Raw genomic sequence first — 17,127 nt, 5'->3', positions numbered from 1 at the left:
GTAATCCATTGTTGCCTTCCACGCTCCGATCCAGGGGTCAGACGTGTAGGCTCAGTCTTGTGAGTGCTGTGACCCGCCAAGCCGTCTTGCCGCCCTGATTCTTTCTTTGTGAACACTGTTACACACCCTGGGTTGCTTTTGCAGTGGATTTCTTTAAAAGATTTACTTATTTTATATCTGAGTGTTCTGCCTATGTGTATGTATGTGTACCGTGTGTGCAACTGGTGCCCACAGAGGTTAGAGTAGGATATCAGAGTCCCTGGAAGTGGACTCTGAAGGTTGTGAACCGCCATGTGGGTGCTGGGCATCAAGCTCAGGTCCTCTGAAGGAGCAGCCAGTGCACTTAACTGCTGAACCATCCAGCCCCATAATGACTTTTGTTTTGTTCTGTTCTGTTTTTCCAAGACAGGATCTCTCTGTGTGGCCCTCGATGTCCTGGGCTCACTCTGTAGACCAGGCTGGCCTCGAACTCACAGAGATCCGCCTGCCTCTGTCTCCCTGAGCACTGGGATTAAAGGTGTGCATCACCACACCTGGCTCCCATAATGGCTTTTTTAGTGAACAAAACAGTGAGGCCCACAATGACACTGAATACCCGTCTTCATACCTTCTCTTATCCCTCCCCCTCTGTGCACCCCTCCTTCCTCCCAAGCTCCCTGCTTCATTTCACACAAAAATACTGAATCAAGGTTCTAGAGATCTCGTGCAGCTTTTTCCTTCTGCCCACAGCGCTCCCCCATCTCTACATCGTCTCTTTAGACTGGTGCTTCTCCTGTGACTCCTTTTTGAGGCTTTAATTAAAGTTGACAGTTAGGACACAGACGTTGCTAGAATGAAACACTCAGAACCTGGACTGGGCCAAGCCAAGGTCTGATCCCTAGGAACTCATCTTGGACTTTCATCCCTGAGTCTTAAGATAATAGAATTAGAAGGATGAAAGCTTAATCCAGCTGTTCAGATGTGATTCCATGAGATCAGGGCTGGGACATGAGCCGTCTCCTGCAGCCTGTGCTATGGCTGCATAAGGAAACCGAAATTGGGCTTGGTGCCACACACCTGTAATCTCAGCAGCCTGGAGAAGGCTGGAAGCTCAGAGTTCACGGCCAGCCAGAGCTGCATGAAGCCCAACCCTTTCCGGAACCATGTTCTTGAGCCTTACAGCTTCATCACTGCCCTGAGCTCAGCTGTCTTCTTTGTCTCTGAAGTGACCTGCCTCAGGTATTTCATTATGGTAACAACCAGCAGATGATGTGCATCATTTTCTCTGCCACGGGTACCAGCACTTCTGCCAGAACTGGGAGACACAGCCTTGTTTCCCTGCCTGCTGGCTGCCTTCTCTGGGGCATCAATTCATATTAATTACATGCTCAAATGAACTCGTGTGACACTGGAGATTTGGGGATAAGAAACTGAGTCTTTTTTTTTTTTTTCTGGTTTTTCAAGACAAGGTTGCTCTGTAGCCTTGGCTATCCCAGACTCGCCTTGTAGACCCGGCTGGCTGTCCTGGAACTCAGAGATCCGCCTGCCTCTGCCCTCCCCCCACCCCCCAAGTGCTAGGATTACAGGCTTGCACCACTCACCTTGCCTTGCAGAAACTGGAAGTCTTATCCTTGAAAAGAAACATAGGGCCCAGGTCATGAGCCCAGAAGGTAGACTGCCCACTCTTGAGTTCTTAGTGACTGCTTGGCAGATCATTGAGAAATACAGACTTTGAGTAGATGGAAGTGAGGACAGAAAATGAACAGGTGGTTTGGATGTAGGACTATTTATGGCTTAGTGGTAGAGCCCCTGCCTAGAATCCCCCAGTGAGGGGTTGGGGGTGTGTGTGGCTTAGTGATAGAGCCCCTGCCTAGAATCCCCCAGTGAGGGGTTGGGGGTGTGGCTCAGGGATAGAGCTCCTGCCTAGAATCCCCCAGTGAGGGGCCGGGGTGTGGCTCAGTGGTAGAGCCCCTGCCTAGAATTCCCCAATGAGGGGTTGGGGGTGTGGCTTAGTGATAGAGCCCCTGCCTAGAATCCCCCAGTGAGGGGTTGGGGGTGTGTGTAGCTTAGTGATAGAGCCCCTGCCTAGAATCCCCCAGTGAGGGGTTGGGGGTGTGGCTTAGTTCTAGAGCCCCTGCCTAGAATCCCCCCAGTGAGGGGTTGGGGTGTGGCTCAGGGATAGAGGCCCCGCCTAGTATATCTGAGGTTCAGGGGCCTTCTTCAGTGCAAGCGTTGATAATAATCATCTTGCAGTGGCTTGAATGGCCACAAAATGTGAACAGTGTGGTGTGGAGCACCCCAACCCAGGCTGATGCAGCTGTTTCAAGGTTTGCTGAAAGTCAGAAGATGTCCCTGGTCATGTCCCAGGTCCCTGTGTAGTTAATCATCCTTCCTCCTCGCCCATATTTTAAGATTTTTGTATCTTAAATAATATGGATACATGTGTGTGTGGTGGGAGTGTGCACATGAGTGCGGGTGCTGCCGTGGCCAGAAGGGCATGTTCTGTTTTCTGGAGCTGTAACTACAGGAAGTTGTGAGCACTGAGTGTGAGTGCTGGGAAGTGAGATGGGGTATTCTGCAAGTGCATCAATCAGTGGTAAGTGTTGAACCTCGCTAGCGCCCCTTCACACTGTAAAAAGAAAAATTAAATTACATTTATTTATTGTGTAAGTGTCCACTTGGAGGTCACAGCTCAACTGGGTGGGGTGCAGCAGGGAGTGGGGAGAAGGCCCTCGCCCCCAAGCCTGATGATCTACACTTACTCCCTGGAACCCGTGCAGTGGATGAGAGAGCTGACTCCAGCACATTGTCCTCTGACCTCCACATATGGCACACATGTACCCTCTTCATCAAAATAAAGTCATAAGACAAATAAAAGGTGCCTTCCTCCATGCACAGAGGAGAGCAAGTGCAGCCACAGTTGCTCTGAGACCCCGAGGCTGTGAGCCCCTGTCCTGCTGTCAGTAGGCTTCCTGGCTGCCGCTAGCCTGCTTCTGTGTCTGGACCCACTTCGTCCCTCAGCAGTGACCTGCTGCTGGCCTTTGGGTGTGGCTTCTGGTCCACTTCCTGTTTTCTGGTCCCATGCCATCATGTGTCCTAGCTGCTTTGCTTCTTCTGGCTGCATGCTGCCTTTATATGGCTCTTGCCTGGGGCTGATCTGTCTGCTGATTGGTTCTTGAGCTGTTTCCACCTCTGTGATGAACAAGGCACTGCAGGCAGGAGTACGAGTTTTTGGGTGGGCACAGGTTTCTGTGTGTGGAGACTCTGTGTGTAGCTCAGGCTGCCTTCAAACTCATTTCGTACATCAAGTTGGCCTTGATCCTTCTGCCTCAGCCTCCTAAGGAACTTGGTTTAGAGCCTATGGCCGTACACCTGGCTGTATACGGTGTTTGGTTAAATATTTGATGAATGCACAGCCTTCTAAAGCCTAGCTTGGTGAGTGTTGTTGCCAGTGTTATCCAAGTAAATATCATGAAGGCTCCCTGAGGGACCCTGATGGTCCATCTTCCCTCTCCTTCCTTGAGACATGCACATTTCTGGTTTTTCCCCATTTCTAAGAGATTGTCCCAAATGGGCTTGACACAGCGTGTCATCTCTGGTCTGGCTTTTTTTGTGCCTGTTTATTTCAGGTCTACCCATGTTGATTCTTGTGGCAAAAATGCATTCCCTGATTGCAGAGCAACAGCACCCATCTTATGCCTGAGCTTGGTGCTAGGACAGTTGATACAGTTTTGAGGTTGGGGCTTTCTTGTCTACTGGCTAAGTTGGGGTTCAGACCCACGGCATTATCCATGTTAGATAAGTGCTCTACCACTGAGCCACACCCCAGCCCCTCACAGGAGGATTCTAGGCAGGCCCTGATGGTCTGTGTTTGTATGAATTAGGGAAAAGGACTCGTTTTAGCAAGTGATTGCTGCCATGTCTGAGCACAACCTTAACTTTGTACACTCAACATGTGTAACTGTATACAAGGAACTATTTGTATGTGTATATGCTTCAAGCTTGATGTGCATTATATATACAAGTATATTCATAGTAATGGAACAGTAAAGTTATGTTATTAGTATTATTAATAATTGTATTGTTAATACGGTGGTTAATAGAAAATATTTATATATATATATATTGCACATCCTAATAATGTTCTGTGGCGCTCTTAAAAAATACCACCCTCATTATGGTTTAAAGCAGAGGTTAGCTGAGCACACCTTTAATCCCAGCACTTGGAAGGCAAAGGTAGGCAGATTTCTGAGTTCAAGGCCACCCTGGTCTGTAGAGGAAATTCCAGAACAGCTTGGGCTACACAGAGAAAGAGTCTTGAAAACACCCACCCAAACCAAAAGGTGGGTGTGATGGCACTAGGAGGTGAAGGGAGCAGATCAGGAGTTTGAGAGCATTCTTGGGCACACAGCAAGTTTGAGGCCAGCCTGGCCTACATGAGACGGCCTCAGGAAAAGGCCGAAAAGGAAAAACAAAAAATTCCTGTGCGTGGCTCTTAGGCCTTGCTCTAGTCTCTGGGGAAGAGAGTAGAGGTAGCAAGTGGCAGTGGCCAAAGACATATGGAGGGAACCTGGGGCTCCTCCGGTGCCTGAGGCTCCCTTCCCCCCTCTCATGACTGTACTCGGGAAAGGGCCGCCTTGCCGGCACTTGGAAGGGACTATGCTTGTGTTGGTGTCTGAATCGAGGCAGCTATGTGTGTTGTCCAATGCTGTGTCGGTGTCTAGCACGGTGGAAGGCCAAGTCACTCTGGCGGCCTCTGTCTGCCAGTTGATGGGTAAAGACTTTAGTTAGGCTTTAGTTAGCAAAGGGTAGCTAGGGATTCCTAACGCTTGAGAGAGGCTGAGGCAGAAGGATCGCAGTTCAAGGTCAGCATGAGCTACACACTGAAACCCTGTCTCTACAGATAAATAATTAAATAGCTGTTTGGAGGCAGGCAGCCCTTGAGGGGTTATTAAACCCAGTCTTCTTTTCTTTATTTTAATTATGTTTTAAGTGTGTTGTTTTGGGGGGGAGGGCGGAGATGGTCACAGGGCATGGGTGGCAGCAGAAGAAACTCAGAGCTTCGTTTTCTCTGTTCACCTGAAGAGCAGACTCACGTCATCACGCTCCAGCCAGCCAGCCCTGAACCCTTTCTTTCTCCTTACCATACATCTGCAGGTGGGTTTTCCAGCCTCAAGTTCTCGGCTTCACCATGGCAGAATGGCTGCCACAGCTCCAGCCATGGCAGCTCCATTCAAGCTGGCAAGCAAACTCCTCTTTGTTTACTAGGAGAACTTGTTCAGTGACTTCCACCGTGTTACAGAAGCCAAGCCTGTATGTCTTAGTACGTATAGGTGTGGTGCCCTGGCTTCGGGGGAAGTTGAGAGTGAGCATGAAGGAGATGAAATGCCCCTCCCCCTGGCCTCTGCCTCAGTATATGACCCAGAATACACATGGACACACATGACCATTTGTGTGTGTGTGTGTGCTGTCTTCCTCTTTTTTTTTTTTTTTTTTTTTTTAAGGGGGAGGAGTAGGGATAAATTCTACTTATGTAGCCCAGGCTGGCCTCCTTGAAGCAGTAATTCTCCTGCCTCAGCCTCCGGAGTGCTGGGATTACAGGCGTGGTGGCCCACGCCTGGCTTACTTGATTGTTGTAAACCAGTCCCTGCCCAAGCCTGCTGCTTTGCCTTCCCACCAGTCAGAGGTGTGGCTGGCCTGAATAGCGGCTTAGAAAGCTCTTTGTTTATGGAGCTGCCAGGCCATCCCCAGAGCAGCAACCAGCCTCGCGTGAGTGAGAAAGCCAGGAAGGAGGAAGTGAGGAATGGGAAGTGGTGGGTGCTGGTGATGGCAAGCAGCAGGTGGGCCAGGACTTGAGCAGCTGTGATGTACTTCAGTGGGACACCTAAGGGTCACCAGCATGCTTCTGGGAAATGAGCAGCAGCGTTCTTTTGATTTTACTGGGGCCTTTGAATCCGGCTCCTGCCAGCAGGCTGGCTCCCCTGCAGCTCTCAGTGACAAGGCAAAAATCTGGTTGCATTCCGAGTGGAGGAGGGATCCTCGGCTTTCCGGAAGGACACCCTGTTACGCTGTCCTCCCAGGCCGCCTGCAGTGGGTAGGCCTGGTAGGAAGAATCAGGGCCTCAGAGTCATGGGGTCTGAGTTCAAATTCTGGCCCCACGATGTGGTCAGGACCCCATGTCCTCATCCCTGTGTCACTATTTTCTTACTGGAAAGCATGACTCAGTTTTATTTCTGTCAATGTCACTCAGTGGGGACAGGGCTAGTGCTAGGTCTAATGCCCAAGATGCGCTTAGGTAATGAGTGCTCAGTGGTGTATCTGTCAGCTTTGGTTGGGAGAGGTACGGTAACAAGTGAGACTTAGGACTCAGGTCAGTAAAGGAGAGAGCTGCAGTAAGAAAGGGCCCCAGCTCTCAGCACGCCTCAGCTGAGAGAGCCCCGGAGCTCCACACCCACAGTAACAAAGATGCGGCTGCTTGTGTGCATCCCCGTCCTGGTTGCTTTGCCACATCTCCAGTCGGTCCTGATGTTGAGGCAGAGCCATGACAACTGGATTCCATGCCTGATTTCCACACCAGGGCTTGTCAGCAGGGCCATCCCTGGGTGAGAACTGCTGGCCGTGCCCCCCTCCCCACACAGCCACCGACCTCTGAGGCCTCTTTACCTCTCCCTGCACACAGGAGGCGTTTAATGCATGCCCTTTGAACAAAAGCATGGACTTCTGGCTCTGTTTGTTTCGAGACAGGGTCTCGGTGTGGCTCTGGCTGTTCTGGAACTTGCTCTGTAGACCAGGCTGTCCTGGAACTCACCTGCCTCTGCCTCCCCAGCACTGGTATTAAAGGCACGCACCACCACACCCAGCTAAGAATGGACTTGTTTAACTCTCCCTATGAGTTCATTGATTTGTTCTATACATTCTTTGAGCCTCTGTCTGTCACCACAGTGTTGGGTTCAGAGATCTCAGGCAGGAAGCAGGTGACAACTCCTGCCCTGGTGAGGCCTACTTGTGGCGGGCAGACACTGAAGGGGAAGCAGGCATCAAGCATGGGCTAGTCAATGCTAATGTGAGTTTTATTTTGCTTCTTTCTGGGGGAGGGATAATTACGTGCTTGTTTGTTTGTTTATGTTTTTTGAGACAGGGTTTCTCTTTGTAGCCTTGGCTGTCCTGGACTCCCTTTGTAGAGCAGGTTGGCCTCGAACTCAGCCTTCTGAGTGCTGGGATTACAGGCGTGAACCACCATGCCTACCTTATTTGTTTTGTTTTTACATTTGATATGTACAGGTGTTTTGCCTGTGTGCGTGGCTGCGTACCACGTGCTTGTAAGGCTCTTGGAGGCCAGCCCAGGGCCTGGAATTACAGATGGTTGTCAGCTGCAGTGTGGACGCTGGGAATTGAACTTCGGTCTTTTGGAAGAGCAGTCTGCGCTCTTGACCCCTGAGCCATCTCTCCAGCCACAGTTTGATTTATTGTGTCCATGTATGTACACATGTAGAGGGATTAAAAACAGACTGCCAGGCTTTGTGGTGGGTGACTTTACTCACTGAGACCTTTTGCTTTGGTTTTGTGTTTTTCCTTGTGCAGTCTGGGGCGGCCTTGACCTCACTGTGTGTATGAAGATGAACTTGAACTTCTGATCCCCGCCTCCCCAGTGCTGGGATTACAGGCATAAGCCACTATGTCAGCTTCTGTGCCTCTTCAAACCTTCCCACACTTGGGGCCCATCTGTGTCAGTGTCCCCAACCTTCCTAATGCTGACCCTTTAATGTAGTTCCTCATGTTGTGGACCCCCAAACAGAAAACTATTTCCATTGCTACTTCATAGCTGTAATCTTGCTACATTATGAATCATAATGTAAATGTTTTTGATAGAGGGTTGCCAAAGGGGTCATGACCCACAGGTTGAGAAGTGTTGATCTGTGTGTTCCTGTTAGAGCTTCCTGAATGTTCCATCTTACAGACACACACTACATTTCTTTATCCATCTGTGCCATCCTCTAAGCTGCTGTGAAAAACACTGGTGGCCTCTGTTGTAGAGATCCCTCTTTAAGACATTTGATTCCTCTGCACACACACCCAGAAGTGGAGAGATACTGTGCTGAGCGCTAGTGCTATTTTTAATGTTCTGAGGAACTGCCAAACCTTGCTCCACAGCAGCCAACAGGGTTGCGCTCCTGCCAGCAGTTTCCCACAGCCCTGCCAAGACTTGCTACTTCCCAGTTTCTTCATGGTAGCCACTCAGAGGGGTGTGGGGCCTCTCCTCCTTGGGGCTTTGAGTGCTTTTCTCCCCATGATGAGTCATGCTGGGCATCCTTTTGTGTGCTCTTGACCGTTTGTGTATTTTCTCTGGAGATCAAACCCAGGATCCTTGTGCTTGCTAGGCAGGTGTTCTACCACTGAGCCACACCCCTAACCCCTCACTGGGGGATTCTAGGCAGGGGCTCTACCACTGAGCCACACCCCAGCTCCTCACTGAAGGATTCTAGGCAGGTGTTCTACCACTGAGCCACACCCCTCAGCCCCTCACTGGGGATTCTAGGCAGGGCTCTACCACAGAGACACACCCCGGCCCCTCACTGGGGGATTCTAGGCAGGGGCTCCACCACTGAGCCACACCCCAGCCCCTCACTGGAGGATTCTAGGCAGGGGCTCTACCACTGAGCCACGCCCCCAGCCCCTCACTGGATTTTCTAGGCAGGTGCTGTAGCACTGAGCCACACCCCAGCTCCTCACTGAAGGATTCTAGGCAGGTGTTCTACCACTGAGCCACGCCCCCAGCCCCTCACTGGGGGATTCTAGGCAAGCCCTCTATCACTGAGCCACATTTCCACCTCCACCCCCTCGTTGGGGAACACTCTCTCTCTCTCTCTGTCTCACACACATACACACTTGCTCTCTCTGTGTGTCTGGAGGCAGAGAATGACCTGTGTTGTCATCCTTCTTTGAGACAGTCTCTCCGTGATCCCTCAGCTCACCAACACATGAAGCTACATGGCCAGCAAACCCCAGAGATCCTCTGCCTCTGCCTCTCCCGTGGTGAGGTTACGAATGTGTGCTGCCACACCCAGGGTTTTTAAATTAAGATTGATTTATTTATTATTTATCATTGTTCTGCCTGCATGTGTGCCTGCACACCAGCAGAGGGCACCAGATCTCATTATAGATGGCTGTGAGCCACCATGCGGTTGCTGGGAATTGAACTCAGGACCTTTAGAAGAACAGCCAGTGCTCTAAACCTCTGAGCCATCTCTCCCACACCCACACCCAGATTTTTATGTGGATAGGTGCTAGTGATTGAACTCAGGTCCTCATGCTTGCAAAGCCCCACTGACTGAGCCTTCTTTCTTTTTTCTTTCCTTCCTTATTTTTTTCTTTTCTTTTCTTTTTTTTTTTTAATACCTTGACCACTGCAAAGCCAGGTGTGGTGAAGACACACATCATTTTTGTTGTTTGTTTATCCGAGACAGGTTTTCTCTGGGAAGCCCTGGTTGTCCTGGAACTCACTCTGTAGACCAGGCTGGCCTCGAACTCATGGAGATCCACCTGTCTCTGCCTCTCCAGTGCTGGGATTAAAGGTGCGCATCACCAACACCAGGCTAAGTGCACACCTTTAATCCCAGCACCCGGGAGGCAGAGGCAGGTGGATCTCTTAGTTCCAGGAGAGCCAGAGCTATATAGTGAGACCTTGTGTCAAAACAAATACACAAAGACATGACTACCACAAAGAAAACCTAAGAATAATGGATGTCCAACAGTTAAACCTGCCATGGGCTTGCTCTTGGAGACAGGATGATGACTGGAACCTGAGAAAGCAAGGCCAGCCTGGGGAACCTAGCAAGGCTGTGCATGATGGTACATTCTTAGAATCGCAGCACTTAGGCTGAGATGGGGGACTGCCATTAATGTAAGGCCCCTGTAATTCATCTCTCAAAAACCTAAACCAGGCCAGGTGGGGCAGCGCGTGCCTTTAATGCCAGCACTCAGGGGTCAGAAGGAGGCAGAGGCAGGTGCGTTTCTTTGAATTCAAGGGCCTAGTGGTCGACAGTGAACCCCAGGATGGCCGGGGCAACAAAATGAGACCCCGTGTCACAAAAGGGATTGGGAGAGCTGGCTCATGGTGGCGAACACCTTTAATCTCAGCGCTTGGGAGGCAGAGGCAGGCTGATCTCAAGGCCAGCCTGCTCTACAGAGTGAGTTTCAGGACAGTCAGGGCTTCACAGAGAAACCCTGTCTTGAAAATTAAAATTAATTAAAATATAATTGAATTTAATTGAAAATTAAAGATATATATTTAATTTTGTGAGGATATAATATATATATATTATATATATATATATAATATATATATACACACACACAAAAGACAAGGGTGGCAAAATGGCTCACCGAGACTAACCTGGATTTAATCACTGGGAGCAACATGGTAGCAGGAGAGAGCTGACTCCTACGCGTTGTCCTCTGACCTCCGCACACACGTGTGCACACCCCACCCCTACCGATTAAATAAGTGTGAAGACAACAAGAAACCATTTCCACAGACAACTCCGTGCTTAAGTACCTTCTGGGAATCCATTTGGAGGTAGTGTTTGCAGAGCTTGGGCCAAGCCAGAAGCCAGGTATAGGGACAGTGATGGAGGACCCACCGTGGTAGCGTGTTAAAACCTGGCGCCCCCTTGCAGTCTCTGGCAGCACACCTGGACCTCAGGAAGAGAGGGCCTGTGCCACAGGGCCTTTGACAGGAGCTGTGTGAGTCCGTGGGAACGTGTTCAAAGCTACCTCTGCCAGAGCTGTTGTCTTAACATTCCTGCCATAATAGCCAGACAGAAGGCTGAGGTAATGGGACAGCCTGTGGCAGCTGGTTCCCTCCTTGCACCGTGTGGTTCCCCCTTGATTGAGCTCAGGTTATCAGGCTTGACCCACTGAGCCGTCCCACCCCTGTAGCCCAGGCTAGCCTCAAACTCACCATCCTCCTGCCTCTGTATTCCAGGAGATGGGCTCACAGGTATGGAGCATTGTGCCTGTCTGTGTGGCTGAGCCTTTTGTTTTCTGAAGACTTCCTGGTTTGAAGTGTCCCCGACCCCGACCCCAGACACTAGTGCAGTTTGTTGTTTGTGAGGTGTCTGCTGGAGAGAGCCGATGTGTGAGGTGAGCTTCATTGGTGACCTCAGTGAGGGAACACCAGAACATCCGAGATTAGGTGTCTTTGCAAGAATCCAAGGCCTGTGCTGAGCGGTTGATGGAACAGCTAGGAAGCCCTGGTTGTCCTTGAACTCACTCTGTAGACCAGGCTGGCCTCGAACTCATGGAGATCCACCTGTCTCTGCCTCTCCAGTGCTGGGATTAAAGGTGGGATTACAGGCACGCAGAAACCAGACCCTTTCTCACCCAGGACGTGACTGCCGTGTTTGAGAGACTGTTGTGTCTGCTTAATACAATAGACCCATTTCAAATACTGTGGACTGGCTCTAGGGCCAGATGTGGTACACACCTTTAGTCTCCATCCTTGGTAGGCAGAGGCAGGCTTTTATGAATTCCAGGCCAGCCAGGACTACATAGTGAGAGCCTAGCCTTTTCTATTCCCTCCTTCCTTCCTACCCAAAAAAGGACTGGTTCTAAAAGGCTGGGGGTATGACAGTTCAGTGCCTAAGCACCTGCCTAGACCCCAAGAGAGGGGCCAAGGGTGTGGCTCAGTGATAAAGTGATCATTTACTTCAAATATAATTATCTGGGTTCGATCCCTAGAACAAGAAATCGTAAGGCAGAGCCAGAATTGTGTGTTTGCTATTAAACTGAAGTATCAGAAAGTGAGTTGGTAGTGTGTGCTGTGGTGTGTGTCTATGTATGCCCACCGTAGGCCATGTTCTTCTAGTGTGTAAGATCACTTTGTGTGAGTTTATGTATGTACTTACTTACTTATTTACTTGGTTTTTCCAGACAGGTTTCTCTGTGTAGCCCTGGCTGTCCTGGACTCCCTTTGTAGCCCAGACTGGCCTCAGACTCACAGAGATCCGCCTGCTTCTGCCTCCCTGAGTGCTGGGATCAAAGGCTTGTGCCACCATGCCCAGTTCTTTGTGTGACTTTAAACTTGTGGCTTTTCCTCTTTTGACCTCCCCTCTCTTTCTGCTGCCGCCTTTTAAAAACTTCTGATGGGGCTGTCCTGGTGGAACACACTGTAGCCTCGGCTGGAGGCTGAGGTGGGAGGATCTGAGTCCTGCCTTGGCTGCATGGTTAGTCTTTGTGGGAAGCCAGCTAGTTAATAATGGCTCTTAGTTGTAATTCCGTTTAGGAGCAGTGTTTCCTTCTGTGTAAGTTGTTCTGAGACAGAATTTTTCTGTGTAGCTTGCTTATAATTCTCCATCCTCCTGCCTCAGCCTCCCCAGTGTCAGGGTTATGAAAACGTGCTCCCTTGTCTTTCCCAGCCTCCCTCTCTTTCCTGTCCTTCTCTCCCTTCCTCCTTCCATCCCTCCTGGAATGTCTCCTCTCTGCTCAGGACCTTCCTCACTCAAAGCTTCTCTCTTTTCTTCCCACAGCTGGCCCTACAAAGGACACTGTCAAAGTCCCCAGCCCGGGGCCCTGCGTAGACCTGGAGTGGCCACCCCATCCTTCCCTTCATGATCCGTTCATAGCACAGGTAACCAGGGACGACCCCAGTTCACTCTTGGAGGAGCATGAACTCTGGGTACTTGTGGCCCATTGGCATCTGACTTGCAGAACCTGATTTAGCAACCTGGTTCAGTTCTTTCTCTCCAGCCTGTATCCCATGTCCAGCCGCAGTAAGGATATTCATCAGGCTTCACCTTTATTCTGTACTGAGACAGTGTCACTGTGGCTCAGAGGTAGAGCCCCTGCCTAGAATCCCCCAGTGAGGGGCTGGGGTGTGGCTCAGTGGAAGAGCCCCTGCCTAGAATCCCCCAGTGAGGGGCTGGGGCGTGTCTCAGTGGTAGAGTCCCTGCCTAGGATCCCCCAGTGAGGGGCTGGGGTGTGGCTCAGTGGAAGAGCCCCTGCCTAGGATCCCCCAGTGAGGGGCTGGGGTGTGGCATAGTTGTAGAGCACCTACGAGGCACTGCAACAAAGAAATGAAAGGCCAGGAAGATAGTTCTGTTGGGAAAGGAGCTTTGTCCTGAGCTGTAAGTTTTCACAACTTGGGGATGATGGTTTTCACTGTGTTTGATTCATGGTACTGGAAGGGAAGGACCAACATGAGGCCAGTGGGCTGGTGATGTATTGGAAGGAGGGAAAGGTGTGTGGGTGTGTTTGCCTGTGTGTTTCTAAAGGTGAGTACATGGGAGTTAAAAAAGAGAATAGGGACAGATAGATACTTCGATGATCAGATGGATGTGTAATAGAGTGGGATAGGAGGATGGATGGATGTTTAGAAGTATGAAGAGGGGAGGGGACAGAGGCTTAGAAATTCAGCTGGGGAGTGAGGAAGTAGCTCAGTTGATAAAGTGCTTGCAAGGACCTGAATTTGGTTCTCATATGAAGAGCAGGGCATGGAATCCCAGTGCTGGGCAGGGGGAGACCATGGGATCCCTGGAATTAGCTAGCTGGTAAACCGAGCCTAATTGGTGAGTTCCAGGCCAATGAGAGACCCTGTCTCAAAAAGGTAGACAGCATGGAATGTGGAGGCCCCTTTGGAGGAATGTTTACGGGGCTGAGGGCATGTGGTTAGATGCTTGGGGGGCTGTTTGGAAGGCAGGAATGCTGTATGGCGGGAGGCAGGTGGGAAAATGCAGAGTGCATGGGTCCTTTCGGGGTGCAGTGGGCAAAACAGCCTCTTTCTCCTCCCGGGGGCTGACCACGCTAACCTTTGTCATGGGCTCTGACAGTGCTAGCCAGCGGTGAGCGCCAGACAGCTCCAGACAAACGTTAGCCGTCCGCATCCTCATCATTCAGCTGTGGGCCCAGCCCTGTGCTGCCACCTCTCTGGCCCAGCCTTATGCCCCACCCCCCTTCTGCTGCCTCAGTCCCCATCCATTCATCACCCCTGTCACCCATCCTTTGCCTGAGACCCACACCGCGTGGGTATGCATCACTCGGGACGCAGGCTGTGGTGCCCTCCTGTGCTTTCACCCACCCTTCCCCTGATCTCTACCACCAATACTCAGGACAGACCCCTGCCACACCTTCTGGGCCACAAACTGCTCAGAACACAGGACAGTGGGGTGTGAAGGGCATAGGCTCAGGGGTGTACAGAGGCGAGGCTGGCCAACTCACTCTGAAGCCTGTCGAAGCACGGTCATCTGAGATGCGGGTCTGCGGACCTGAGAACATCAGGTCATTTTGCTTTTTGAGGCAGGGTCTCACCATGCAGGCCTGGCTGGTCTCAGACTCACAGACATCCTCTGAAGTGCTGGGATTAAAGGCGCGTGCCACCTTTACACCCACCAAGTCTGGGTTTTGACTCTGAACTTGACTGTAACTCCCGAACATTATAAAGTAGAACGGCACCTTGGAGACTGGAGCGGGTGGGTTCCCTAGGGTTCACACAGCCCACCCACTAGACACGAGGGTATCCATTTAAGTACCTCCAACTCCTCACCTCATTGAAGCCGGGTGCCGGGTGTTCATTCAGTCAGACCTCTGTAGTACTGCCTGTGCAGCTGTGCACCAGCAGAGAACATGCATGACCAGAGTCCCCTCCGTCCTGATTGATGTCACCGCCAAGCAGTCGGACGTGGGGGCTGCTGGGCATGAGGACGGGAGGGTAAGAACATTGCCCCACCCCTGGTCAGGATTCCTAGTGGGAGGATGCCTGGGCGGTGATTCTTACACCCCTCCATCCAGTCTGTGCACTCCAGGCACAGCTGCTCTGACCCCCTGCTCCAGGCACCCCTCCCCCGTCCCTGATGGGCAGCTGGGCAGACTGCCTCAATCTAATCATGTCTCCCTCACCCTCTTCCTACCCCTGCCCCGTCTAGTGGAAATGGATGATGAGGATGGGAGATGCTTACTAGACGTGATTTGGTGAGTAACGGGCTCCCCCTCCCCCATGCCCGTCTCCCACACCCCTTCCCCCCTCCACTCCTCAGCCTAGCTTCTAAAGGTCTCTTTTCCCTCTTTCTTGCAGTGACCCTCAGGCCCTCAATGATTTCCTGCATGGATCCGAAAAGGTGAGTGCCATAGGCAGAGAGGGGCATTTCCTGGGCATGGGGTGGAGGATCAGAAGGAGAGCCAGATCCTCTTAAGTCTATACCTTCTTGCTAAGTCATCTTCCCCATTAATCAAATAAGTCAGTGACTTTAAAAAGAAAAGTTAAAAAATAAAAAGGAAAATCTCTCAGCATGTTTTTAACATGGAAATGATGCTATGGTGGATATGCATACTTAATTAAAGTATCATGCTAGATTAATCCCAGCCAGCACTCGACAAGCAGAGGCAGGCAGCCCTCAGTGAGTCGGAGGCCAGCTTGATCTACAGAGCGAGCTCTAGGACAGCCAGAATGACACAGAGACACCCTGCCTCAAATAAGTACACAAGTAAATAGAAGTCATTCACTGTGCACTAATTAAGGTTTTCTTTTTTTAAAAAAAGTATCGTGCAGAAAATGACTAGAAAGAAATAAGAGGAGTTGGAGAGGTAAGATAACATATGTAAGGATGAGGACCTGAGTTCAAATCCCCAGCACCCATGTAAGAATCCAGGCATGGCTCTGTACACCTGTAACCCCATTTCTTTGGGGAGAGGAAAGAAACAGGAGGCTTGCTGATCACTAGCTTAGCTCCAAATTCAGCAAGAAGCCCTTCGTCTGAGGGGAATAGAGCAAAAGCTCCAGTGTCCTCCTCTGGCCTCCATGAGTGTGCCTGCACACACGTGTGTAACACACACACACACACACAAAAATTAACGAAAAACAAAACCCGTAGCTGGAGAGATGGCTCAGCAGTAGAGAATGCTGGCTGCTAGCCAAGTGGTTATGACACGTCTTTAATCCCAGCACTTGGGAGGCGGAGGCAGGCAGATCTCTGTGAGTTTGAGGCCAGCCTGGTCTACAGAGCGAGTCTAGGACAGCCAGGTTTACACAGAGGGAAAACAGACAGAATGCTGGCTGCGCTCCCAAAGGGCCCAGTTCCAGGGGATCCTTTCCCCTCAGGCACCAGACATGCCCATGGTGTACAGACATAGAAAGAAAGCAAAGACCTCCTTTAGCTGGCGTGGTCAGAAAGGATCTCTCTGAGGAGGTGACAGGAAAGGTGACCGCAGTGACCGCAGTGCTCCAGCAGGGGTAGAATCAAGAGAGATGGTAAATTCATGGATCAGACCGAGGCAGAGTAGGCACTGAGTACACTAGGCTTGGTTCAGTGATTTTGTTTTCATTTGTGTTTTTGAGGCAAGCTCTCTCTCTGTGTAGTTCTGGCCACCTCTGCCCCCCCGGATAAAGCATGCACCACCACCCATGACTGATCGTTTATTCTGAAGCTGACAGCAGTTGTTGGGGGCTCTGGCTTGGTTTGTGTCGCAGAGACAGTGCTAGCTCTCTGGGAGAACGTGGCCGTCAGTCGTGCAGACCCGTGGAACTGTTTGTTCTCTCTAGCGGTATGAGAGGCCACCCTGACATGGTGACCTCACACATCATCGTTTATTAAGCTTTAGCTAGGTTGGATATCTGGGTCAGGAATCAGCTGGGTGGTCCTGGCTCAGGGACTCCCACCGAAGCCACGGTAATGTTTGTAACTGGAGCTGCAAGTCTAAGGCAGTGGTTCTCAACCTGTGGGGCTCCACCCCTTTGTAGTTGAATGACCCCTTTAAACAGGCGTCACCTAAGACCGTGGGAAAATACATATGTTAACATTATGATTCATAAGAGTCGCAAAATTACAGTTCTGAAGTAGCAACGAAAACCATTTTCTGGTTGGGGTCAGCACATGAGGAACTGTCTTAAAGGGTCACAGTGTAGGAAGTTGAGAGCCACTGGTCGCTTGCCTGGGGTCTGCAGGCATACCTGCTCTGATTCTCTCCTGTGGCCACGGCCAGAGCCCCCATGCTATGCTTCTTTCCCATGGGCCTCTCTCACGCTGTTCAAAAGTCCTCAGGATATGGCAGCTGGCTTCCCTCGTCACACAAAACCCATGATGGAGGGCCAGGGGGAAGCCACAGTATGAGCTGGTCTCCTGAGTCACGCCAACACGTGGATGCAGCTAAAGGCTCTGA

The 17,127-nt window shown here is 50.9% G+C and overlaps 1 protein-coding gene across 2 annotated transcripts in view; it reads left to right on the top strand.

Moving 5' to 3' along the window:
- Bicra (BRD4 interacting chromatin remodeling complex associated protein) overlaps window positions 1–17,127 on the top strand; it is a 72,733-nt gene that overhangs the window by 35,329 nt on the left and 20,277 nt on the right. For both annotated transcript variants that reach the window (XM_021648305.2, XM_060367823.1), the window contains 3 exons: window positions 12,507–12,607; window positions 14,898–14,943; window positions 15,047–15,089. In XM_021648305.2, the coding sequence (XP_021503980.1) occupies window positions 14,903–14,943; window positions 15,047–15,089 (84 nt within the window). In that variant the 5' untranslated portion in view covers window positions 12,507–12,607; window positions 14,898–14,902. The remainder of the gene's footprint in view (window positions 1–12,506; window positions 12,608–14,897; window positions 14,944–15,046; window positions 15,090–17,127) is intronic.

This window comes from Meriones unguiculatus, chromosome 1, assembly GCF_030254825.1.
Source record: "Meriones unguiculatus strain TT.TT164.6M chromosome 1, Bangor_MerUng_6.1, whole genome shotgun sequence".
Lineage (NCBI taxonomy): Eukaryota > Metazoa > Chordata > Mammalia > Rodentia > Muridae > Meriones > Meriones unguiculatus.
The sequence above is the reverse complement of the archived record's forward strand: the minus strand, read 5'-3'. Positions and strand labels throughout refer to the sequence as shown.